This window comes from Mustela erminea, chromosome 7 (genome assembly GCF_009829155.1).
Source record: "Mustela erminea isolate mMusErm1 chromosome 7, mMusErm1.Pri, whole genome shotgun sequence".
Lineage (NCBI taxonomy): Eukaryota > Metazoa > Chordata > Mammalia > Carnivora > Mustelidae > Mustela > Mustela erminea.
In genome coordinates, this window is record NC_045620.1 from 123,357,150 (window position 1) to 123,384,789 (window position 27,640).

Sequence of the window (27,640 nt, forward strand, 5' to 3'; positions counted from 1 at the left end):
ATGTTAAATATATTTTATATTATAAATATTTGTTTTACACAAATATATATTTTATATAAAATATATTAAATATATTTTAAATAATTTAAAATAATCTAAAATAATAAAATTTAAATAATTTAAAGTAATTAAATATTAATATTTAATTATATTTTATATATCATATAATATAAACAAATATATTATGTATTTATATATTTATTTATTTGACAGAGAGAGGCACAGTGAGAGAGGGAACACAAGCAGGGGGAGTGGGAGAGAGAGAAGCAGGCCTTCCACTGAGCCGGGAGCCCAATGTAGGGCTGGATCCCAGAATCCTGGGATCATGACCTGAGCCGAAGGCAGGCTCTTAATCATCTGAGCCACCCGGGCATCCCTACAGTTCTATTTTTAAGTAATCTCTACACCCAGCGTGGATCTTGAATATACAACCCTGACATCAAGAGTTGCCTGTTGCAGTGACTGAGCTAGCAGGTATCCCCATGGAACTAAGTTTTAGATTTTCCTGAGATGTAATTTTTCATTTTTTTTCCTTTTATAGATTGCCCCTTTGGTGTTACCTTTAAGAACTCTTTTTACTTTTGTAATTCCTAGCTCATTCTTTTAAAATTTAAAAGAATTTAAAATTCTTTTAAAAAATTTAAATTTTTGCTTGTTATTTTTTAATCTTTTATATTATGTACTTGAATATGAATCTGTAGGCCTCATTCTGTTGTCTGTTCTTTTCTGCTGGCTTTCATGATTTTTTTAATGTTTTGTGATTTTTTTTTAAGGGATTTGTATTTATGAGATTTAATTTTTTTGCATGTCCTCTGAAAGTGCATTCTTTCACAGATAATGTATGTTTGCTTTTCCTTTGTGCTAAGAATCACTTTTGACTTGAGCCTGTATAACTAAAGTTATTGTCCCAAGTTTCTTCATACCTAATAGATTTAGTGAATTTAGGCTGTAAATCTGAGGACCACTTCGTTGTTCTGAATTCTCAAGGGATGTCTTTTTTTCCTCTTCATTCTTAGTGTAGATGTTGGGAAAGGCAGTTTTCCTCATAGTTTCCTGAGGATGGGTGGTGGGAAGGTTAGCAGGTTTATTTCTAGTTCGTCCTTATACTTGGGTGTATCCTTTTGTACCAGGATTTTGCAGGGTGATTGAATTAGATGCTTTAACTTGAGCAGGTTCTGGGGTTTGTCTTGACCTTTTTTCTTTCTTTCTTTTTTTTTTTTTTTTAAGATTTTATTTATTTGTTTATCAGAGAATGAGAGAACACAAGCAGGCAGAGTGGCAGGTAGAGGGAGAAGCAGGCTCCCTGTTGAACAAGGAGCCTGATGCAGGATTTCATCCCAGGACTCTGGGATCATGACCTAAGCTGAAGGGAGATGCTTAACTGAGTGAGCCACCCAGGTGTCCCACCAGCTCATTTAGTTTTTTTTTCCTTTTAAGTGATTTTTAAAAAATATTTAATTTATTTATTTGACAGACAGAGATCACAAGTAGGCAGAGAGGCAAGCAGGCAGAGGGAGGGGGAAGTAGGCTGCCCGCCGAGCAGAGAGCCTGATGCCGGGCTCAATCCCAGGACCCTGAGATCATAACCTGAGCCAAAGGCAGAGGCTTAACCCACTGAGCCATCCAGGCAGCCCCAACTTATGTAGTTTTAAGCAAAGTTTAAAAACAGATTTTTATCAACTTTTTCTCTGGTTCATATTGCAGATAAAAAAGCAACTCTTTGTTATCTTCTTCACGTCTTCCTTTTTTTCTTTTTTTAAAGTCTTCCTTTCTTTTGTACATAATATTCCCTTATTCTATTTGGTGGTTCAAGATGCATCTCAGGACTTTCCTTTTTTTTTTTTTTTAAGATTTTATTTATTTATTTGACAGACAGAGATCACAAGTAGGCAGAGAGGCAGGCAGAGAGAGAGGAAGGGAAGCAGGCTTCCTATTGAGCAGAGAGCCCGACATGGTACTCTATCCCAGGACCCTGGGATCACGATGCAAGCTGAAGGCAGAGGCTTTAACCCACTGAGCCACCCAGATGCCCCATCTCAGGGCTTTCCTTAAGGCCCTGCTTGAATTAGAGGTCTGTGCCTCATTCTTAGTCACATTATATTGCAGCTTGCTGGTTTCTTGCCTGTCTTCTTCCTTTTTTTTTTTTTTTTAAGATTTTATTTATTTATTGGGACGCCTGGGTGGCTCAGTTGTCTAAGCAGCTGCCTTCAGCTCAGGTCATGATCCCAGGGTCCTGGAATCGAGTCCCACATTGGGCTCCTTGCTCGGCAGGGAGCCTGCTTCTCCCTCTGCCTCTGCCTGCCTCTTTGTCTGCCTGTGCTCACTCACTCTCTCTCCCTCTGTCTCTGGCAAATAAATAAATAAAATCTTTTAAAAAATTTATTTATTTATTTATTTGACAGAGAGAGATCACAAGTAGGCAGAGAGGTAGGCAGAGAGAGGGAGGAGGAAGCAGGCTCCCTCCTGAGCAGAGAGCCCGATGTGGGACTCGATCCCAGGACCCTGAGATCATGACCTGAGCCGAAGGCAGCGGCTTAACCCACTGAACCACCCAGGTGCCCTCTTGCTTGTCTTCTTGATTCCCTCTTGCCTGTAAGTAATTTGGAGGGCCAGAACTATGTGTTGCTATTTAAAAAAAAAAAATTTCCCTATTTCTTGGCCTGGCAGAGTACCCAAGACCAGATGGGTTCAGAGCGAACATTTATTGACAGTAAATGGTACCGGTTATTGATGTGGGATTGTTGAACCCAATGGTGAAGACAGAATTCTTGAGATGTTTTACAGTACAAAAAGGTGTGTCTTTATTACAGTACGGGGACAGGACCTGTGGGTAAAGAGAGTTGCATTGTGACTGTGAGGAGTGACGAAATATATAGGGTTTTGTATCCTGTGGAGGTGAAGTTGACCTTAGGGCTCTAGGATGTTGAGTCTGTAGGTTCCTGGAGGTCTATTAGTAAGATTGTTTTTCTTTTCTTTCTTTTCTCTCTCTCTCTTTTAATATTATTTATTTATTTCTGAAAGTGGGGGGGGGTGTCTGGGGAGGGGAGGGGTGGGAGGAGAGTGAGAGAGTCTCAAGCCAATTGTTTTGAGCAAGGAGCCGAATGCGGGACTCGATCCCAGGACCCTGGGATTGACCTGAGCAGAAGGCAGCAGCTTAATTGACTGAGCCACCCAGGCGTCCCTCTTTTCCTTTTTAAAAAAGCTTCATTTAATCTCTATATCCAACATGAGGCTCGAACTCATGACCCCAAATCAAGAGTCACATGCTCCTCTGAGCCAGCCAGGTGCCCCAAGATTGTGTTTTTCTTGTAAATCATTAAGACAGCTACAAACGGGTTTTAGCTCAGGTTGTGATCCTGGAGTCCCGGAACTGAGCCAGGTGTTGGCTCCCTGCTCTGCCAGGAGGCTGCTTTTCCTTCTGCTCCTTACCTAGCTCATGTGCTCTCTCTTCTCTCTCTCAAATAGTTGAATTAAATCTTAAAAAAAAAAAAAACCCAAAAAACAAAACAAAATCCACACACACGACAAAAACATAGCTACAAACAAAAATAGTAAAGTTTCATGTCCTACATAACTGGGATATTTATCAGTTGACTATTTGTTTTTCCCCTGCTGTTGTTAGGCAGCCACTAGTGCCTGAGGAAAATTAAATATATACATATGGTACCTTAAGGGGGGGGGTGCTTTATGGGCTGCCAGCTTGTGTTTTGCCCTCTCATCAAGAATAATAGCTCAAATCATATCTGGCTTTCTCAATGGAGGACTATATAAACAAAGACAGAAACAAAACAGGGAGGAAAGCACACAAATCCTTCATATTCTAATTTGCATGCAGGACACTTCATATACAAACGAAAACCTGTCTCTCTATTACTTTTTTTTTTTTTTTAAACCAGCCTCTTTCTATAGGAAAACTGTATTCCCTTCAGGGGTCTCCTACAAAGCTAACTGATTCAAGAAAACCAGGTCTGTTTCCATTATAAGGTCTCCACACCCATAAGACGCTGGTTTTTAAGTGGTGGGTGGTATGTTGCAATAATGGAAGTGGACTTCGCCTATTATCCTGGCATCCATACTTCTTTCCAAGCAGAACTATTACCTCCATTCGGTGCTGGACGAAGTTTTGTTCAACGACGGCGCTTAGATGGCCAGAATGCTTTAATTTTGATGCAGCTTGAGTATTTTTACAGGATTTTTCTTGAGCCTTCAATTGTTCTTACTGCAGCAAACGGGAAGAATTTAAGCCCAGTGAATAACAGACTATCGCGAAAATATCGAGAATTTTGGTGAAATTAACATAATTTCTACTTTACTGGAGAGATTTTCATATTGTTTTAAACCTTGAAAGTTAAATCACAAATTTTATACTTTGTGTTCAGCTTTATATATTCGTAATTCTTGCGCGGGTGGGAGCGACCGTGATAAAGGAGACTCTTAAGAGAAAGAATTCATTCTTTGTGATTCTTTCATCTACCTGGCTAAGGTTACATACAGAAAACGACCCTTTCTTGTTTTGTATACAGACGCAGGGGCCTAGCGTTTGTACTTCCTTAAACTTCACACGTGCCAGAAGCCGCATAGATCTATTCTACTAGAGTCTTATTTTTACAGCCACGAAAAGTGAGACTCAAGTTCGGTGTCCTGCTTCAGACACCTCTGGGATTTCCAACTCAGGTCACCGCGCCCTCGTGTTCCCGTCTATCTCCCGCCTTTGTCGGTCGTTCCTTACTCCATGCAGCCCATCTGGGGCGATGGTGCAGATGCTAGGGTACTAGGGTCGGGAAGGTAGTGAGAATTCCAAAGACAGCTCCTGCGCTCTCTCACCCCCAAGCCCCTTCTGGTTAGTCCCATCCCCCTCCCGGACGCCCAGCCAGACCTGGAAACCATAGAGCTCCCACAGCCCAGAGCGTCCCTTCTCGGGCCGCCGAGCGCTGACGCCGCGCCGCTGGGCGGGGTCTCCTCGAGGGGCGGAGGGAGAGGAGGGGGAAACCAGGCAGGAGAAGGGCTGGCCAGCCTTGCAGCGCCCCGCAGCGGCCACGGCCGGAAGCACGGTCTCGTCGGCCCTGCGGCGCTGGATCCCTGACGCACGGAGCTCGAGAGCGAGAGCGAGAGAGAAAGGGGCAGAAATGGCGGCTCCGCTTGGCTCCCGCTGAGGAGGGTGAAGCCGGTGGAGGGTCTGAGCTGTCGGCCTGGAGCATCGCTCCCGCTTCCCGCTTTCTGCCTTCTCACGCCTACTTCTCTTCCTCTGCCCTACTCTCGCCTGTCCTCGTCTACGCTCCGCAGAGTGCGGGTCGGCTCGTCTCTCCCGGCCCGGCTCCACTGGCCCTGATTGCCCGGCCGGCGGGCCGGCCTTCCTTGGCTCTCCCGGGCGCGGCGGGCGCGGTGTGGACCCCGTCCTCCTGGCTGGACCATGGTGAACACCCGGAAGAGCTCTCTGCGTCTTCTCGGGTCGAAGTCGCCTGGGCCCGGGCCTGGGCCTGGGGCCGGAGCAGAGCCTGGGGCGACCGGAGGCAGCAGCCATTTCATCTCCTCTCGGACCCGCTCCTCCAAGACCCGCGCTGCCAGCTGCCCCGGCGCCAAGGCCGGGGGAAGCGGTGGCGCCGGCGTCGCTCTGGAAGAGGCCCGGGTAAGAGCGCGGCGGCCCGAGTCCGGAGGCTGGCGAGGGCCGGCCCGGCCGCCGGGGCTTTGTCTGGCCGGGTTAGGGCAGGAAGCCTCCAGCGGAGACCGCTTGGGCGGCTGGGGACCGGGTCTGCGGGTGCGGTGAAGGATGGCACCCGGCTAGGCAGGGCTGCGACAGCTTTGCTGGTCCGGCTCTTTTGTGTGAGGAACAGGACTGGAGTGTGGGGGGAGAGAGCTCTGGGGGGTCTTTTCGGGGACATCAGAACGGTCGGCTTTCCGTGTCCTTGCCGTGCCTTAGAGGGGAATTCTAGGGAAGCCGGAGCGGAGGGCCGGAGTCCCCGGGTGGAAGGGCTGGGGAAGAGAAGTGAAAGTTTTCTGCGGTGTCAAACCCTTCTTGTAAGTGTGTCAGCTCCTGCCGGTGTCTCAACTCCAGCTTACTCTCAAACTGTTTGGGGGTGGTTCAAGTTGGTGAGGAAGTGAACGGAGAGCTCCAGTTGGCAGCCAGGCAGGGATGCTGAAAAAAGTTTGGAGCTGCTCTGACACCAACTTTAGAAACAAAATCAACGCTATCGCCTCTCCAGGCAGCAGAGATCAAGCAGGATTTTGGTGGCTGGGGAATCAGCCAGCTAGCGAGCCAGGGTTCTAGCAGGGACCCAGGAGAGCTTTCCAGTAGAGCTTCAAGTCTCAAAAGGGGCACGTCGAATGTTTTGGATTGTACACACTGTCTTCAGATTGTATGGTTTCCTGGATGTCTGCATTTTTGTTATGGGAATAGTTGATAGAAGGTGAATTGACACGATGGTCACACAGTCGCACACGTGACATTTGAAGAAGGCTGGAGATTTAGTTTTTTTAAAAAAAAGTGGTCGAAAGAGCTTATTTTATAAAACTCTAAGCTAGCACTTGTTTTGTCACTTTAAGGGAATGGAGAAGTTTGTGTTAGGAGATTGGTTATGAATTCAGAAAAGAGTATTGCTTCTGTCTAGCAAGAGGCTAATTTACTGAGACTAATTTGGTTGGAAAGGGTTATTCATTTAAAATGCTCCTTTGATTTCACACCATTATGTTATTGTGGGAGGGAAACAATATTTTATTTTCTATGGGGTCTGCAAGATTATGGTTTGTGTGTGCTTTTTCTCTATCACAGACTCTTCAGACACTAATCAGAATGAACTGAGGGAAATAATCATACATTATTCTGTACTAGCCTGAAATATATTTATTGTATCTCTGAAAATGTATTTGGTTTTTATTTTGCTAAAAGTCTGGAAAACATTTTAAAAAACTGTCTCGTTAGACTCTTTTGGGGCGAACTTCTCTTAGGTTGAAATAAGAAAGCTAAATCTGAAAGTTGTACATACTATTTAGAATAATTATTTTGAAAACTTGGCACTTTGTAGAAATTACTCCCAATGTGTACAAGCTTATAGACTTTCTGAAGCTGACATATATTTTAAAAAGGAAGTAAATTTAAGAAAGGTCTGTCTTCTACACCTAAGTACAAGAAAAATATTTAGAGTGTAAGCATTTAATTGTAGTATAATGGTTTGAATGCCTAGTCTATTAGAGCAGTATCTAATTCATCTGAAGCAATTAGCTCATCTGTCACTGATCAGTTTGTGGTCCCATTTTTGAATTCATGGATATCATGCTGTCCTTACCCCCTGAGGAATAAGGTGAAGTAATTTGTCAAGCAGCTGTTACGGAGATGTTAAAAGGCAAGGAATCAATAATCTAATGTAGAAATGAATGTTTGGTAGCTTTTAAATGGCTGGAGGAATGAAAGGCAGTACAGCTTTTTCTAGAAGGATGCTAATGAAACTTTGTTTCAAGGATCCCTTGAAAATGTTTTAAAAGGCTGTAAATAACAGGCTGATGAAGATTTACTTTAAAATATTTGTTTTTCTGTTTTAGACTTGTCTTCTGGCTGTAGTAGGTGATAGAATGATCTAATGGCTTTCTCTGAGAAATTTAAGAAATTTACTAATCCTGTCATCGGTCCTTTAAAAGTGGATAAGTTATAATTCTGAGTTTAAGTTTATGGACTATATATTTACAAAGCGATATCTGAATATTTCCTTGTATGTATTTCTAAGGTGGGTTGATACGAGTGTGGTAAGTTCTTCTCTCAAGTTCGTTTTATGAATTGCAAGAATTTAGTACTCTTTCCTGTGTATTTAAATAGGTACCCTCTGTGTCTTTGGAGTTTTAGCCATTTGCTAGTGTTTGTAATGACTTACTTGTTGGAAAATGGAGTTGTTCATGCTGTTGCTTTAGGAGACCCTTATTTTTGTAGGAAGAAATTTGTTCCTTTTTATAAGATACATAATTAAGGAGGTCCTCCTTTTTCTTGTCTTACGTTCTTCACTTTACACCTGATGCTGATTTCTTCCCTTACTCCTCTCAACTTTCTGGATGCTTTTTAGATTTCATGTGCTGTTTAGAGTTACTTCATTTGCTTTAAAAGTCATAGGACCATGAGCTGTGCCAATAATTTTGCCTTTTCCCCCCCAAGTATGTGTAGAATTGGGAAATACACATATGATACATTTTGTAGGTTATGACCATGATTTTCTTGTGCCTACAGATTTTATTTTTAATGATTATTTATTTATTTATTTATTTGAGAGAGAGAGAGAGAGAGAGAAAGAACATAAGCAGGGGAAGTGGCAGGCAGAGGGAGAGAGAGAAGCAGGCTTCCCAACAAACAGGAAGCCCAATGGGGGGGGGGGCTCGATCCCAGGATTCTAGGATTATGACCTGAGCTGAAGGCACAGCCCAGGCACCCCGTTCCCAAACTTTTTAAATGTCAACTTGATTTATGTAGTTAGTTGTGATACTCTGATAACTGGGTTTTTTTGTTTGTTTAGTATGTATAAAATTTCACCTCTTTTAGGTCAGTTAATATGATCAATTAACATTTATTTGCTCCACCAAAGAGTCACTCTCAGCAAACTAATATTATATTCCCAGAATTGGAAAGCAGTTTTTGAAAAATATTTCAGCTCTTTTTTTATTTCTGTTAGGCCTGTTTGCTTTTGACTTCATCACTAGTGTGTTATGTTTTTGGGGAAGGTTATATAGTACATTCTGAGGCCCCATCTTTGTTGAGAGGGTTAGAATAAGTATTTTGAGTAACTTTATAGGTAAACTTGCTTTATCTTAATTTCATTAAAAAAAGTCTTTGAGTCCTTTTTTAGTATGCTCTTTTATCACCTTGTACTTATTCTTTTCCAACACCCATGCATTTACCAACACAATAGAAGCAGAGTGGTAGAAATTGATGGTTAAACATGAAAAAGAAGTCTGAAAGCAAAATGTAGTAATGCATAGAACACTCAGATGAGTAGGTAAAAACACAAGTTCTTCAGAGTAGAGCAAGTTTTTGTCATATGTATCAGGGTCTTGAGTAATGTGCTAAACAATGTCCCCTGTCACAGTTTTGAACCAAAATAGCTATGGTGTTCATAGGATTACCTGTGGTAGCCAACTGAAAATGCAACTTTATTCTTTTAGTTTATTATTATTATTTTTAAAAGATTTTATTTATTTATTTGACAGGGAGATAGAGAGCTCAAGTAGGCAGAGCGGCAGGCAGAGGGAGAGAGAGAGAAGCAGGCTCTCTGCTGAGCAGGGAGCCTGATGTGGGACTCCATCCCAGGACCCTGGGATCATGACCTGAGCCCAAGGTAGCTGCTTAACCAACTGAGCCACCTGGCACCCTATTATTATTATTTTTAAAGATTTTATTTATCCATTTGGCAGAGAGAAAGAAAGCACAAATAAGCAGAGCTGCAGGCAGAAGAAGAGGGAGAAGCAGGCTCCCCAATGAGCAGGGAGCCCCATGAAGGGCTCCTCCATTCCAGGACCTTGGGATCATGATCTGAGCCAAACACAGATATGCCCAACAGACTGAGCCACTCAGGCGCCCCTGAAAATTCAACTTTAAACAATTCAGTTACTGGCCATTTCTGTAGTCTAGATACTCAGTTTCAGTTTTTAAGGTCATGGATGAAACTTAAAATATCTGTGTCAGTGAATCTATATTAATTCCTTAAAGCATTTTCGCTGGCACGTAGTCTTTGTAACCATTCTTTGATAGGTCCTTGATTGCATGTTCCCTAAATACCTTATTATAGATAAATCTGTAGCCTCTAGAAACCAGCTGGACGGGTGATATAGGATTATTACTTGCTAGGAGGGCTAAGGCCCAAACCAGTAGCTTAGCCTGAATGAAGAGTGATCCTGTTTCTTCAAGGATCCACCTCAGAAATGTGTTGTATTACTCTGAATTGTATATTTGGCATTACTTTTCACACATACACAATGAAATTTCATTTGTGTCCCCTACTGAGTTGATTTCTTGGTATTTGGGTTTTGGTCTTTTATTGGGACTATTTTATCTTTGTTAAACCTCTCTGCTGTGGGAGGATTTCATGAAAAATGAGCTATTGAGTAAAAGGCAGTTGGGATTTTTGGATAAAAACTTCTACGAAAGTGCAAAGTTAGAGGGGAAAACCATACATAAAATGTTGTGTTTAAATATAAACTAGGCAGTTTTATAGAGGTATGTTGTGCGTGGCTTATATCAAATGATAGAAAAGACATCTGAAGGGGTGTCTGGGTGGGTGGCTCAGTTGGTCAAGCATCTGCCTTCTGCTCAGGTCATGATCCTGGGGTCCTGGAATCGAGCCCTGCATTGTGCTCCCTGCTCATCTGGGAGTCTGCTTCTCCCTCTTCCTGCTCATTCTCTCTCTCTCTCTCAAAAAAAAAAAAAAAAAAAAAAAGATTTTATTTATTTATTTGCCAGAGAGAGAGAGAGAGCACAAGCCGGGGAGTGGCAGGTAGAGGAAGAAGCAGGATTCCAGCTAAGCAAGGAGCCTGATGTAGTGCTCCATCCCAGGACCCTGGCTGGGATCATGACCTGAGCTGAAGGCAGATGCTTAATGGACTGAGCCACCCAGATATCCCAATAAATAAAATCCTAAATAAAAAAGAAAGAAAGAAAGAAAAAGACATCTAACTTCTAAATTACAGTTTGAGTATATGCTGTAAGATTCTAAACTTCAGGTGCTTTTGAACTTTAACTATTTTGTATTTTTTTTCATTTTTAGATTGTTATTTTAGTTTCATCTGGAGGTAGAATATATATCTTTGGTTAAAATTTTTCTCCCTTGGGGGTACCTGGCTGGCTTAGTTGGGAGAGCACGAGACTCTTGATTTTGGGGTCATGAGTTCAAGACCTACGTTGGGGGTAGAACTTATTTAAAAAAAAAAAAAATTCCTAGACTTTTCTTTTTTTTTTTTTTTTTTTTTTTAAAGATTTTATTTATTTATTTGACAGAGAGAAATTACAAGTACACTGAGAGGCAGGCAGAGAGAGAGAGAGAAGGAAGCAGGCTCCCTGCTGAGCAGAGAGCCCGATGCGGGACTCGATCCCAGGACCCTGAGATCATGACCTGAGCCGAAGGCAGCGGCTTAACCCACTGAGCCACCCAGGCGCCCCTCCTAGACTTTTCTACTAGAATAGTGTATAAGCTTCAGGAGGGTCGGCACTGAATCTTATTTTCCCTCAGTTGCTATATTCCAAGGGGCTAGTGCCACATCCCACACATAGAAGATGCTCAATACATTTCTGTTAATGAATAGGGTGTTAAGGAGCCAATTATGTTGTGAAAATAAAGATGTTTGGAGTTTGAGAATAGAAGATTAAAAAAATACAGTCCCTACTTTTAGGGGTATAAGTATACACATAGTATACATACAAGAAATTATTAACAAGACAAGTCAGTTCAAGTAGGGGCTAAATCAGTGGGGTGAGTTCTAATCCTTTACTCAGTGTTTTAAGTGGAAATGTTTGAGGTTCTTTTTTTTTTTTTTTAAGATTTTATTTATTTATTTGACAGAGAGAAATCACAAGTAGACGGAGAGGCAGGCAGAGAGAGAGGAAGGGAAGCAGGCTCCCTGCTGAGCAGAGAGCCCGATGCGGGACTCGATCCTAGGACCCTGAGATCATGACCTGAGCCGAAGGCAGCGGCTTAACCCACTGAGCCACCCAGGCGCCCAATGTTTGAGGTTCTTTAAAGACAAAAATTGTATTTACAGCTGTATCCTGAATGCTGGTAGTATTGCCTGCCAAACATAGTGCGCAGTAAATAATTTTTGAATGAGTGAATGGAAAGTATGCTTCATTTTATTTATTTTATTTATTTCTTTAAAGCTATGCCTACTCTTTCTTTTTCTTTTTCTTCTTCTTCTTCTTCTTTTTTTTTTTTTTTAAGATTTTGTTTATTTGTCAGAGAGCGAGAGAGAGAGAGCGTGCGTGCAAAAGCAGGGGGAGTGGCAGGCAGAGGGAGAAGCAGGCTCCCTCCTGAGCAAGGAACCCGATGCGGAACTCGATCCCAGGACCCTGGGCTCATGACCTGAGCTGAAAGTAGATTCTTAACCGACTGAGCCACTTTGGTGTTTCAAGTATGCCTCATTTTTAAATTATTTTCATGTTTGCAGGCTTTACTTGAGCTGTATTTACTTGTTGCATTTTGCTTTTCTGCCTATTAGTGGTAGCCTGATAAGGAGAGTAAACTAAGGTTTATTTAGCATTTCATGCCAGGTGTTTAATGCTGTCTCATTTAATCCCTGCAACCCTGTAAGGCAGGTGATGGTACCCCCATTTTACAGTTGAGGAAATGAGTTGTCAAAAAGGTTAAATGGCATGTAGAAGACCAATTAGGTAATAAATAGTAGGTAATAAGTAATATTAAATAGGTAATAAGTGGATTTCATATTTAAATCTAGTTCTGTTTTCTCCACTTTGGTATCTTACTGTCTCATCTGTACTTATCACTATTCTTTTTTTTTTTTTTTTAAAGATTTTATTTATTTGACAGAGAAATCACAAGTAGGCAGAGAGGCAGGCAGAGAGAGAGAGAGGCGGAAGCAGGCTCCCTGTGGAGCAGAGAGCCCGACGTGGGGCTTGATCCTAGGACCCTGGGATCATGACCTGAGCCGAAGGCAGAGGCTTTAACCCACTGAGCCACCCAGGCGCCCCTATCACTATTCTTTGATGCTGTTCAGTCAGTAGTTTCCACAAATATCTGGCAAAGGAAAGAAGGCGGCTGTTGTGCAGTCGGGAAATTCTCTACATACTGTGTATAGACTATCTAGAGTTGTGTCTTGGATTACGTATTGGGACTAAAAGTGGGAATAGTGGCCTATAGGGATATGAAATATTGGATAGTGATTTTCAGTAATTGCTGCCTTACTTCAGGGGGTGGGTGTAGGAAGATGAGCAGATACGTTGTAGAGAGATCATTTTGCAGTATTGTAAAGATGACTCGGGGAAAAAAATCTCTATAAAGAGAGTAAATCTGGAGCATTGTGGTCTACATTAGAGGTGTACTTGTGCTGCCATCTGTCCCCTCTGCTCTGTGATATTTGTCAAAAGTGTGTACGTTTTCTTTTTTTTAAAACATCTAAAAAAAAGATTTTATTTATTTATTTGAAAGAGAGAATAAGAGAGAGCCAGCGTGAGAGTGGGGAAGGTCAGAGGGAGAAGCAGACTCCCTGCCAAGCAGGGAGCCCAATGTAGTACTCAATCTGGGAACTCCAGGATCATGACCTGAGCTGAAGGGAGTTGCCCAACCCACTGAGCCACCCAGGCACCCTGTGTGTACATTTTCTTTTATGCTCTGAGAATCTGTTTATTTGAGGGGGTAGGTAAGTGTTTTCCATTTGAAAAAAAAAAAAATGTGTCATGCTTTAAACCTCTTGAAAAGAGATTATATAGCATACTTATAAATAGAGATACATACTAGTGAATTAAACATGTTTAGCATTATTAGTTTGTGTCTGTATTCTAGGACCCAAATTAGAATCTCTGGACCAGTGGTGCTTCACATCGCCATAAAATGATATATTCTCTCATCTCCAAGACAGGAACTTGGAGAAAATTCAGCCTAACTTTGGTGGTGAGGCTTGCTTATTCCTTTGTTTTTTCATTCAGTCAATAAATATTTATGAAGTACAACTACATTAAATGTAAGTGGGCAAGTGTGGGTAAGTGTGAGTAAGTATGGGCAAGCATTTTTGTCTTTGGTTCACTCTTACAGGACTGCCATGTTGTAAAAAGTCAAGGAGGCACCATTCACACTGTAGTCTATGTGAATTGTATCCCCTGGAATTGTGCATTGCAGTCTTTTTATGTTATATGCTGCAGTTAACATCCTCATAAAACGTCCCTTGAGGACTTGGTATAGGAATTTCTTTGAGATACCCAGAAGTGGAACAGAGGATACATGTATTTAAATATTACTTCACATTTGCTGCTCTGGTTTCTACTTCTAATAGTAGTTTATAGGGGGTCCTGTATCCCCAGACACCTGCCAGTATTTGGGAATATCTAGCCCCCTCCCCCGGATTCCTATGGAATTTTTATTTATTATTTTTTATTATGTTTAATTAGCCAGTATATAGTACATTGTTAGTTAATACCTAGCTTTTTAATTTCTTTTGTTACTAATTTTATGAACAACACTTTATGTCCATAGTAATGTTTTTGATATAGTGTGGATTGATTATTTGATACTAAAATCTTGTCTCCCTCTTTTTAAAAGATTTTACTTATTTTGCAAGAGAGAGCATGCGTGCACCAACATCGTGGGGCGGGGGTTGGTAGCGGGGGAAGGGGTAGAGGGAGAAGCAGACTCTCTGCTGAGCTGGATGTTCGAGGATGCAGGACTTGATCCCAGGTCCCTGGGATCGTGACCTCAGCTGAAGGCAGACGCTTAACCACTGAGCCACCCAGGTGCTGTCTCTCGTCTCATATTAGGATTCTACCTAATTTTTTTGTTGTTCAAATCTTACTGTTATGTATATATATGTATATATATGTGTGTGTATATATATACGTGTGTGTGTGTGTATTTAATTTAATTTAATATTTTAAAGTAAGTTCTGTACCCAACCTGGGCCTTAAACTCATCACTCCAAGATCAAGAGCTGCATGCTCTACAGACTGAGCCAGCCAGGAGCTCCTGTTTATCCCCCTGGCCCCCCTTATTTATTTTAAAAACTTTATTTTGTTTTTAAGATTCTATTTATCTGTCAGAGAGAGAGAGTGTGCACAAGTAGGGGGGAGAAGCAGGCAGAGGGAGAAGCAGGCTCTCCACTGAGCAAGGAGCCCAGTGAGGGACTCCATCCCAGGTTGCTGGGACCATGACCTGAGCTGAAGGCAGATGCTTAACTGACTGAGCCACTCAGGTATCCCTCTATATATTTTTATTTTTTATTTTTTTAAAAATTTATTTGAGAAAGGGAGTGCATAAGCAGGGAGAGCAGGAGGGGAGAATGAAGAAGCAGAAGCAGGCTCCCCTCTGGCGAGGGAGCCTGATGCGTGGCTCAATCCCAGGACTCCCTGAGATCACAGCCTGAGCTCTAAGCAGATTCCCAGCTGACTAAGCCACCCAGGAGCCCCTCTCCCTATATTTTTAAAGAAACTTTTTCTTTTAGAATTGTTTCTAATTTCTTTCCTGCTTTATTCTAGATTCAGTGATTGTCAAGAAGTATTGTCAAGAATAATTGAAGGGGCAATTATTTTATAATTATCTTTTTGTTATTCTAGTCTAATACCACTGTGTTCAGAGTACATACTCCTTATGATTTCAGTCTTTTGAAATTCTGATTTATATTTGTCACCTTATTTATGATTAGTTTTAGTAAATGATTAGTTTTAGTTCTGTGTATATTTCAAAAGAATGTGGATTTTGCATAGATTATGTCTAATAGGTCATATTTATGAACCTTCTGATTTTATTTAATTTATTTTATTTAGAATGGGAGGGAGAGAATGGGCAGGGGGAGGGAGAGAGCATCTTAAGCCGGTTCCACTCCCAGCGCAGAGCTTGCCTTGGGCCTCATCTCCGTGTCATAAAGCTTTAAAACTGGCTCCCCATCCAGCACGAGTGAGCCCAGTGTGGATCTCCAGTGGGGTGGGTTGTGGGGGGGGTTTGTCGAGGGGCTTGATCTTACGACCTGAGCTGAAATCAAGAGTTGGATCCTTAACCTACTGAGCCACCCAGGCGCCCTGTTCTTTCTAACTACATGCCATTTAACATATTCTGGTAATGTTCCACCTTCCTATCTGTATTGTCTAGAATTTTAGTTCTGACTTTTTTTATGGGTATAGGTACTTTTTCTTTTTCTTTAACTTGTTGTTTTTTCCAGTAGGAATAATTTTTTTAAGGTATCAATTTGATTATCTTTTTATATTTCATATTATCATCTTTTATTTGTCTTCTTTGTGAATACTTCCTTCAAGAATATTTTTAGTTTGGGACTTTTTGTGAAAAACTCTGCAGCATTACATGGCTGAAAATATTTTCATGATGCTCTTTTTTTTTTTTTTGATGCTCTTTTATTAAAATAAAAATTTAGCTGAATACAGAATTCTAGGTTTAATACTTAAAGAATATTACTTTATTGTCATCTTGTATCCAGTGTTACTCTTTATTTATTTATTTTCAGCATAACAGTATTCATTATTTTTGCACGACACCCAGTGCTTTATGCAGTCCGTGCCCTCTATAATACCCACCACCTGGTACCCCAACCTCCCACCCCCCCGCCACTTCAAACCCCTCAGATTGTTTTTCAGAGTCCATAGTCTCTCATAGTTTACCTCCCCTTCCAATTTCCCCCAACTCCCTTCTCCTCTCTAACTCCCCATGTCCTCCATACTATTTGTTATGCTCCACAAATAAGTGAAACCATATGATAATTGACTCTCTCTGCTTGACTTATTTCACTCAGCATAATCTCTTCCAGTCCCGTCCATGTTGCTACAAAAGTTGGGTATTCATCCTTTCTGATGGAGGCATAATACTCCATCGTGTATATGGACCACATCTTCCTTACCCATTCGTCCGTTGAAGGGCATCTTGGTTCTTTCCACAGTTTGGTGACCGTGGCCATTGCTGCTATAAACATTGGGGTACAGATGGCCCTTCTTTTCACTACATCTGTATCCTTGGGGGTAAATACCCAGTAGTGCAATGGCAGGGTCATAGGGAAGTTCTATTTTTAATTTCTTGAGGAATCTCCACACTGTTCTCCAAAGAGGCTGCACCAACTTGCATTTCCACCAACAGTATAAGAGGGTTCCCCATTCTCCACATCCCCTCCAACACATGTTGTTTCCTGTCTTGCTAATTTTGGCCATTCTAACTGGTGTAAGGTGATAGCTCAATGTGGTTTTAATTTGAATCTCCCTGAGGGCTAGTGATGATGAACATTTTCTCATGTGTCTGATAGCCATTTGGATGTCTTCATTGGAGAAGTGTCTGTTCATTATCTTCTGCCCATTTTTTTGATATGATTGTTTTGTGTGTGTTGAGTTTGAGGAGTTCTTCATAGATCCTGGATATCAACCTTTTGTCTGTACTGTCATTTGCAAATATCTGCTCCCATTCCGTGGGTTGCCTCTTTGTTTTGTTGACTGTTTCCTTTGCTGTGCAGAAGCTTTTGCTCTTGATGAAGTCCCAAAAGTTTATTTTCACTTTTGTTTCCTTTGCCTTTGGACATATCTTGAAAGAAGTTGCTGTGGCTGATATAGAAGAGATTACTGCCTATGTTCTCCTCTAGGGTTCTGATGGATTCCTGTCTCACTGTTGAGGTCTTTTATCCATTTTGAGTTTATCTTTGTGTATGGTATAAGAGAATGGTCGAGTTTCATTCTTCTACATATAGCTGCACAGTTTTCCCAGCACCATTTATTTTTATTTTTATTTTTAAAGATTATTTATTTATTTATTTGACAGAGAGAGATCACAACTAGGCAGAGAGGCAGGCAGAGAGAGAGAAAGGAGGAAGCAGGCTCCCCGCTGAGCAGAGAGCCCGATGCGGGACTCGATCCCAGGACCCTGAGATCATGACCAGAGCCGAAGGCAGCGGCTTTACCCACTGAGCCACCCAGGGGCCCCCCCCCCCCCCGCACCATTTATTGAAGAGACTTTTTTCCACTGTATATTTTTTCCTGTTTTGTCAAGGATTATTTGCCCATAGAGTTGAGGGTCCATATTTGGGCTCTCTACTCTGTTCCACTGGTCTGTGTGTCTGTTTTTATGCCAGTACCATGCTGTCTTGGTGATCATAGCTTTGTAGTAAAGCTTGAAATCAGGTAGTGGATGCCCCCAGTTTTATTTTTGTTTTTCAACATTTCCCTCTTGAAGTTTGATGTTGGTATGATTCTTTTGTAGGTGTTCACGCTCTTTTGAAGCTTATAGTTTTTTTTTTTTGTCTTTGTGCATACATTTTGCTAATTTTATTTTATTTTTTAAAGATTTTATTTATTTGTCTCAGAGAGAGAGAGAGTGAGAGCGTGAGTGTGAGCACAAGCAGGTAGACTGGCAGGCAGAGGGAGAGAGAGAAGCAGGCTCCCCACTGAGCAGGGAGCCTGATGTGGGCGTCGATTCCAGGACCCTGGGATCATGACCTGAGCTGAAGGTAGCCACTTAACCAATTGAGACACCCAGGCGCCCCGACATTTTGCTAATTTTAGGCATCGGTTTTTCCTTTACCCTTTTTTGGCAATCTTAGCTCTTTTATTCTGCAATTTTTCATCTTTTTAAAATTGTGGTCAACTTACTTCACTTCATTTAATTTTAATTTTAATTTTTAAGTAATCTCTACGTCTAGCGTGGGGCTTGAACTCATGACCCTGAGATCATGAGTTCATGCTCTTTTTTTTTTTTTTTTTAAAGATTTTATTTATTTGACAGACAGAGATCACAAGTAGGCAGAGAGGCAGGCAGAGAGAGAGAGGGAAGCAGGCTCCCTGCTGAGCAGAGAGCCCGATGTGGGACTTGATCCAAGGACCCTGAGATCATGACCTGAGCCGAAGGCAGCGGCTTAACCCACTGAGCCACCAGGCACCCGAGTTCATGCTCTTTTGACCAAAACAGCCAGTTGCCTCAATTTTTTTTAAAGGTTTTATTTATATTTGACAGCACAAGCAGGGAGGGTGGAAGAGGGAGAAGCAGACTCCCTTCTGAGCGAGGAGCCCGATGTGGGACTTGATCCCAGGACCTCGATTGAGGTCATGACCTGAGCCGAAGGCAGTTGTTTAACCAGCTGAGCCACCCAGGTGCCCCCAGTTGCCTCAGTTTATTATTTCTTAGTAATAATTTAAAATGATCATTTCTCAAGTATTACTTCTGGGATTCTCATTATTCAGAAATTGGCACCTAGAAAAATTTTGTCCCTAAATTTATAATTAAGCAGACTGTTTTTAAGGGCTTTCGATGGCATACTGGATAAATTTACGAGTTACCTTTTTTTTTTTTTTTAAAGATTTATTTATTTATTTGACAGATTACAAGTAGGCAGAGAGGCAGGCAAAGAGTGGGGTGGGAAGCAGGCTCCCCGCTGAGCACAGAGCCTGATGCGGGGCTCGATCCCAAGACCCTGGGATCATGACCTGAGCCAAAGGCAGAAGCTTTAACCCACTGAGCCACCTAGGCGCCCCGACAGTTACTTGAGTAAACAAGAAACTTACAGTTACTTAAGCTACTTGGTGTTCCAAGTAGCTGTCTTCTGTTGACCATTTTGGTTTGATTTCATTTTCTTAAGGCTGTGTAATATTCCATATATATAGATGCATATTTATGTGTATATATATACCTACATATGTTCATATGTATACATTTATATATATATGCATCTGTATATATATCTCTCTCTATATATCCCACATCTTTGTTCATTCATCTATTGATTGTCATCTGAGCTCTTTCCGTAGTTTGGCTATTGTGAACATTGCTGCTATAAACATTGATGTCCCTTTGGATCACTACATTTGTATCTTTGGGGTAAATACCCAGTAGTGCGATTGCTTGGTTGTAGGGTGGCTCTGTTTTCAACTTTTCGAGGAATCTCCATATTGTTTTCCAGAGTGGCTGCACCAGCTGAGTATACAGTTATTTAGAAGTGGCAGTTCAGTTGAAAGTGGAAATTTTCTTTCTTTCTTTCTTTTTTTTTAAGATTTTAATTTATTTATTTGACGGGGGGGGGGGAGGGTGGGAGACAGTGAGTGAGGAACATAAGCAGGGGGAATGGGAGAGGGAGAAGCCGGCTTCCTGCTGAGCCGGGAGCCTGATGTGGGGCTTGATCCCATGACCCTGGGATCTTGACCTAAACCGAAGGCAGACGCCTAGCCACTGAGCCACCCAGGTGCCCCTCTTTTTGTTTTTTAAATTCCTTTTTAAAAACGTAATCTCTACACACACCTTGGGGCTTGAACTCATGACTCTAAGCTCAAGAGTCGCAGGCTCTCCTGACTGAACCAGCTAGGTGCCGCAGGAAATTGTCTTTCTTAACATTCTTTAATGTCGTTAATTGAGTAACTCTGTGTACCAGATAGACGCTGAAGATAAAGGAGTATGTAAGACTCTAGGTCTTAGCTCTTTGACAAAATATTTCATTTTTATTTAAAAATTACGAATTACAAAATAAAAAAATTTTGAGGGGTCCTTGGGTGGCTCAGTTGGTTCATGATCTCAGGGTCCTGGGATCAAGCCCTGCATCAGGCTCTGTGCTCAGCAGGGAGTCTGCTTCTCCTCCCTGTGCCCTTTCCCCTGCTTGTTCTCTCTCTCTCAATAAATAAAATTTTTTTTTTTTAAGATTTTATTTATTTATTTGACAGAGAGAGAGAGACATCACAAGTAGGCAGAGAGGCAGGCAGAGAGAGAGGAGGAAGCAAGCTCCCTGCTGAGCAGAGAGCCCAACCTGGGCCTTGATCCCACAACCCTGAGACCATGACCTGAGCTGAAGGCAGAGGCTTAACCCACTGGGCCACCCAGGCACCCAATAAATAAAATCCTTAAAAACAAGTAAAATAAAATCTTTAAAAATATTATGAAAGAAGTATCTCAAGCAATATGGAAGTGCACAGAAAAAAATAAGCCCTTCCCCTCCTTCCCTAATCCTCCAGTTCATTTTTCCTAGTGATAACTTCTGTTAAAGCTGATGCTCATCTTTCCAGACCATGGCACATGTATTTATGGGTGATTTATATGTGTGTCTTTTGAACAAATGGAATTATAATCTATATATTATTTGATAGTAAACTGTGTATCATGTAAATTTTTTATATTAGTCCTTCTTTTGATGACTTTATAATTTTTTTGTTGTGTCGTTATACCACTTATGTAACTGTTCCCTATTGGTACACAGGTTGTCATCGTGTTTTTTTTTTTTTTTTAAAGATTTTATTTATTTATTTGAGAGAGAGAGACAGTGAGAGAGAGCATGAGCGAGGAGAAGGTCAGAGGGAGAAGCAGACTCCCCATGGAGCTGGGAGCCTGATGTGGGACTCGATCCTGGGACTCTGGGATCATGACCTGAGCCGAAGGCAGTCGTCCAACCAACTGAGCCACCCAGGCGTCCCTGTCATCATGTTTTTAATATTATAAATAATGTAGTAGAAAATTCCTTTTTTTAAATAGGTGAAGTGGAATTACTGGATCAGAGGCATGTATCTTTTAAATTTCTATAGGTTTTCCAGATTATTCTCTAAATAGGTTAAATCAGTATGCATCCCACTCCCCAATACTCTCAGAATTGCTGAATTTTTATATAACTTTTACTGACTGATATAAGGAGTTAGGCTTTAACTTTCTTTCTTTCTTTTTTTTTTTTTTTAAAGATTTTATTTATTTATTTGACACAGAGGGAGAGATCACAAGTAGGCAGAGAGAGCTGGGGGACGCAGGCTCCCCGCTGAGCAGAGAGCCCGATGGAGGGCTCCAACCCAGGATCCTGGGATCATGACCTGAGCCAAAGGCAGAGGCTTAACCCACTGAGCCACCCAGGTGCTGCAGGCTTTAACTTTCTTGAAGAGCAGAGACTGTCTTGTCATCAAGTATTTTTTTTTTTTTTTAAGATTTTATTTATTTAGTCAGAGAGAGAGAGAGCGAGAGTGAGCACAGGCAGACAGAGTCAGAGGGAGAAGCAGGCTCCCCGCGGAGCAAGGAGCCCGATGTGGGACTCGATCCCAGGACGCCAGGATCATGACCTGAGCCGAAGGCAGCTGCTTAACCAACTGAGCCACCCAGGCATCCCATCAAGTATTTTTAGTATCTAACACAGTAGGTGCTTAATAAATTTTGTTTGTGAAAGAAATGAATTTGCTAAACAGAATTTTTTTAAAAAAAGATTTTTTTTTTATTTGACAGAGTGGGAGAGATTGCAAGTAGGCAGAGGCAGGGGCGGGGGAAGTAGGCTCCCTGCTGAGCAGAGAGCCCAAAGTGGGGCTCGATCCCAGGACCCCGAGATCATGACCCGAGCCGAAGGCAGAGGCTCAACCCACTGAGCCACCCAGGTGCCCCTAAATAGAATTTAATAAGCCTATGGAGTTATATTAATCCTGTAAGGCCAAGCAAGTGCCCTTACTTGAGAGTTTATCTGCCGTCAGTCTGTAGATAACGTTTGTAACTCCTGACTACCTCAGCTGGTTCTTCTAAACAGTCTTAAGAGGTGAATAGTATTTTTTAATTACAGGGGTAGTGCTACTATATAAGACTGGTCCTGTCCGACATTTAAGTCTGTGGCATTTTTCTGTACCCATGTCTCTTTCTTATTCATTTATTTATTTATTTTTAATGTGTTATTTATTTGAGAGATGGAGGGAGAGAACAGAAGCAGGGGGAGGGGTAAAGGGAGAGGGAGAAGCAGGCTCCCCACTGAGTAGGGAGCCCAACATGGGGCTTGATCCCAGGATCCTGAGATCACGACCTGAGTCGAAGGCAGATGCCCAACTGACTGAGCCACCCAGGTGCCCCTCTTTCTTATTTTAAGTAATGTATTATTTTCAGATTGAAAATTATTTTCCACTAAGAAAAATGTATCTGAAATTATAGTAGACTGTTTCTGTATTTTTTACACAGTTCCTCAGCTCATTTCTATATATTTTTCTCTCTTTTTTATCCTTTTATATATTTGTTCATGTTTAGAAATCTTAAACTGGTAAGCCATTGCTCTTGGGATATGTGAGGAAAATTTAGGATCTTTTGTGAGTCTGAAGTTTTAGGACTTTGTTGGAATAGCATTGGCTCTAAGCAAATAAATAGCCGTGTGAGTTTGTTTTCTGCAGTCATGGTAACTGCTGAAAGAAAAATTGACTGCTTTTCTAAGCTTTCTCATGAAAGCAGGAGTACTTATTTTGAAAAAAGGTAGATAAAAGGACTGTGTTATATAGGAAACTGGAAAAGATTAATTGTACTCATATACTTTTTGATCTAAGCTGGGTGATAATGTTCCTATTTTGTTTATTTTTTGTCTCTTTGAGGATCTTGTTCTCATCAGTTATCTTACTCTTTAAAATTTTATCTCATTTATTTATTTTTTAGAAAGATTTTATTTATTTATTTGCCAGGGAACACAAGCAGGGGGAAAGGCAGAGGGAGAAGCAGACTCCCCGCTGAGCAGGCAGCAGGATATGGGGCTCCATCCCAGGACTCTGGGATCACAACCTGAGCTGAAGGCAGACAGTGAAGACTGAGCCACTGAGGTGCCCCTGAAGTTTTTTTTAATTCTCTTCTGTGGTTCCTTCTATTTAGAAGAGACCATGTAATTATTTATTTATTATAATTATTTTATAGATTTTATTTATTTATTGGACAGAGAGAGAGACAGTGAGAGAGGGAACACATGCAGGGGGAGTGGGAGAGGGAGAAGCAGGCTTCCTGCTGAGCGGGGAGCTGGATGCGGGGCTGGATCCCATGACCCTGGGATCATGACCTGAGCAGAAGGCAGATGCTTAAGGACTGAGCCACCCAGGTGCCCCTGTTTTTTATTTTTTTGTCTTTATCATTTTTTTTTTAAAAGATTTATTTATTAGAGAGAGCGTAAGAAAGAGAGAAGGAGAGGGAGAGAGAATCTTAAGCAGATTCCACACTGAGTACAGAGCCAGTTGCAGGGCTCCATTTCACGACGGAGGGTCGGGACCTGAGCCAAAACCAAGAGTTGGACGCTTACTTAACTCACTGTTAACGTAAAGAAAAAAAGAATATGACCAAGTGTAACATTAAAAAATGAGAAAATCAAGGAAATAAGTGAATTAGCAAACCATCAGATTAATCTGAGGCTTGATAACAGCCTCATGAAGAGCTGTGGAAGTAGAAAATAAGAAACTTACTCTAGAAAGGAGAATAACTGAGAATTATTGACACCAGCATTCAAATAAGCACAATAACCCAGATGCCTCTTTATCTTAAAAGAGAAAATTCTTGGGGTGCCTGGTTGTACCCCAAGTGCACATGACTCTTGATCTTGGGCTCATGAACTAGAGCCCCACATTGGGAGTAGAGTTTACTTAAGAAAAAAGGGTGCAAAAAAAAAATAAAAAGAAAAAATTCTTCCCTTACTTTTTTGACTTTGTAACCTCTTTAGACTGTTGTCTCATTTCTTTCTTCACACTGACACTTCCTGTAATAGCTTTTTAGTCATCAATTGTATTTTCTCACTGCTCACTCAGTCCTTCACCTGGCAATTTCTATCCTGCATTTTGGAGAATTTGCCCTATCAGAAGTTACAGTGATATTCTAATTACTAATACACAGGTTTATCAGCTTTTTTCCCATTAAGTCTTTTTGGAACAAACTTCCACTCCCCTTTTTTAGTGAAAAACTATATATTTTTCTCTTAATTATACAAAAGCTGTCTGCTCTTTGATTTAAGGTAGGCCTTTTTAAGATTTTTTAGTTCTGTTCTCTGTTTTTTCATCTGTATGTTACCTATGATCCATCTTTTTTTTTTTTTTTTTTTAAAGATTTTATTTATTAATTTGACAGGGAGAAATCACAAGCAGACGGAGAGGCAGCCAGAGAGAGAGAGAGGGAAGCAGGCTCTCTCTCCGCTGAGCAGAGAGCCCGATGCGGGACTCGATCCCAGGACTCTGAGATCATGACCTGAGCCGAAGGCAGCGGCTTAACCCACTGAGCCACCCAGGCGCCCCTATGATCCATCTTTTAAACATTTTTAAAATATTTTATTTATTTGAGACAGAGTGAGTGCCCACACAAAACACCTGGGGAGAGGGAGAGGGAGAAGCAGACTCCCTGGTGAATGTGGTGCCCACGTGGGGCTCCACTTGGGGCTCTACTTGGGGCTGGATTCCAAGAGCCTGAGATCATGATCTGAGCTGAAGTCAGATGCTTAACCAACCCAGGCCCCCTTACCTATGATTCTTCTATAATCATGTCGTATCTATCTCTAGTACTCACCTCACTCTGTCTCAGAGCTGTATTTCCCACAGCCTGATAGATATCTCCCTACATTGCTGGCTAGAATTCTAAACCTAACTTTTTGAAATTAGAATTCACCATTACACTTCTTCCTTTAACATCTATCTCCTGGATTCCCCTCCATTCCCACTAAAAAATAACCACTTTCACATCTGCAATTATTGTGCTTATTTGAATGCTGGTGTCAATAATTCTCAGTTATTCTCCTTTCTAGAGTAAGTTTCTTCTTTTCTACTTCCACAGTTCTTCATGAGGCTGTCATCAAGCCTCAGATTAATCTGATGGTTTGCTATTTCACTTATGTCCTTGATTTTCTCATTTTTTAATGTTATACTTGGTTATATTCTTTTTTTCTTTACGTTAAAACCCAAGTTCTAGATTTCTGATGAATTCCCCTCTGGGCAGGAAGTCTTCCCTAAAAATTAAAGCAGTATAAATTCTTCTCTGCTCTATTATTCTCAGGTTCTTTTGGCTAGTTTTATGAAATTTGTGGTAGAATAGTGGCCAGTATTTTTAGTAGCTGATAAGTCTGACTTAAGAGACTCTAAGACTCAAGGGGAAAATGATTCTTGCTAATTGGAAAAATTAACAGTTTTTAAGGTTAGAGTTTAGAGTAAAAAGTCATTTAGGTGGGAATGACTTTATGTTGTCCTTGTACTTTTATTTTCTGGGCATTTGACCCTATTACTATGATACTTCTTTTGGAAGTTATCTCATCTTTGAATCATGTTCTTTGTGAACATCTGATCATTCTTTGTTCTCCATTATCGTGTTTTAACAAAACAAAGTCCACATCATTTATGATATCTTTGTTCTTCTCTACTGACAGTTACCATTTTTTGTTTTTGTTTTCAGAGAATTATGTACTTCTATTATGGTATTTACTGTAATATGCCATATATCGACATTGTGACTGTCAATGCCATAGATTGTGTATTGAGTTCAGGTAGTTCTTAATCTTTTTTACTGTTGTCCTCCATGTCTTAGGTACCTAGTAGGCTCCTCAATAAATGTTAAATGAAATTATTCCCTAGTCTGAGATGCCTTTCTTACTCATGGATTATAATCACTCTGACACAAATTGCTAAATGACTGTGGGTAGATTGCATAATCTTTCTTAAGTATCTTTGTTCTGAAACTGGCAACGCCTTCCCTCAAAGGGTTAGGTTATAATTACCTAGTAAAATGCTTTGAAGATGAAAAAGTTAATGTTGAGCATTATGATCATCCTATTAAAGGCTACTGTTAGTACACAGGTTTTGTAGGTAAAAGCTTTCCCAAAGCTTTAAGTTAATTAAATGGTGCTGAAGTAATTAATTTCTATGTATTTACATTTTGGTTTTTTGCTTTACTTAAATCCCTAGATTTCTTTGGAGGGAAGGAGCTTTTTGTGATGTTACTTATTTTAAGATCTCTGTCATGGAGCCAAGTCCAAACTGAAACCTACCATGATAAGAAAAAGACAACAGAATAGTGCAATAGTAGGATGATGTGACTCAGATACTTAAATTATATTATATGCTAGAAGTCCTCAAACTTCTGGGTACTAAGAATCATTCGGAGGCCCTTGTTAAAAATATTCCAACTCCAGAGATTTAGTTTAGCAGGTTATGTTTCTTTAAATGAGAAATCAGGTGATTTCTGATTCAGTTAGTATGTGAATAACACTTTGAGAGACACTCCTGAATGGAACTGAAAAAAGCTAGTACGATATGAGAAGACCTGAGATTAAGGGTTGCACATTTTACCAGCTGAGCCAGCCAGGAGCTCTGGAAAATATGGGTCTTGAGGGGTGAGTGGTAGGATTTGGTTAGGAGTAATGCTGACCAGGACTGTCTAAATTGGTGAAGTAGTTCACAGGTTATCAGTTTCTGTATTCACAAACATGCCTTAGTGTAGAACACATGACATTGCTTCCTCAGTGACTGCTTGTTGAGAACATTATAATAATGCTTTTCAGACATTATGTGCACAAGAGTCACCTGAGGATCTTGTAAAGAAATGTTTTCTGATTGGATACTGGGGCAGGGAACATATTTGGAGTGACAAATGTAGAGAGTAATCAAGTCTTGGATGAGTAGTTGAATTACATGACCTTTAAGATACACGTTAACCTTAGCGTTTTATAAATTTCTTAGGTGGAGTGTCTGAGATAATAGAGAACTATTGTATATTAGGAATGGCAGGACCTATTTTTTTTTTCCTTAGTTCTGTCACTCCTTTCGTTAGCCATGTGATGTTGGGCTAGTTAATATACTCGACTAAAGAGTGGGGATTAGAGAAGGTAAGAGCCTGAGGAAGTGAAATTTAGTGCAATTTTAAGATTTACTATTTTAGAGTGAAAGAGGGGAGGGACAGAGGGAGAGGAGGAGAGAGAGAAGCAGACACCCTACTGAGCGCAGACCTGATGCAGCTTGATCCCACAACAGATCACGACCTGAGCAGAAATCTAGTAGGTTACTTAACTGAGCCACCCAGGTGCCCTAAAGAAGTACATTTTTAAAAAGCACTCATTTGTTAAGTACAGTAAGCATGTTTATTGATAAAGTACTATTATATGATTGAATTGCATCCCACATAGTTTATCTCCCTCTACTGAGGATAGATTGGAAGTAGTTAACCAGTTTTTCTTGGAAATTTAAAGTAATAAGTGATGCTATATGTTATACAACTAACATGTTTATTTTCTTTAATTATAGACACTCTGATGTTTGAATATCTAGTAG

The 27,640-nt window shown here is 40.9% G+C and overlaps 1 protein-coding gene across 2 annotated transcripts in view; it reads left to right on the forward strand.

Annotated features, from left to right (window-relative positions):
- The first annotated feature begins 5,012 nt into the window (after nt 1-5,012).
- Nucleotides 5,013-27,640, forward strand: part of ATAD2B (ATPase family AAA domain containing 2B) — a 151,071-nt gene continuing 128,443 nt past the window's right edge. Inside the window, exon 1 of one of the 2 annotated variants that reach the window (XM_032353194.1) lies at nt 5,013-5,626. In XM_032353194.1, coding sequence (XP_032209085.1) covers nt 5,411-5,626 — 216 coding nt within the window. In that variant the 5' untranslated portion in view covers nt 5,013-5,410. The remainder of the gene's footprint in view (nt 5,627-27,640) is intronic. The other variant, XM_032353193.1, reaches the window with a different exon arrangement.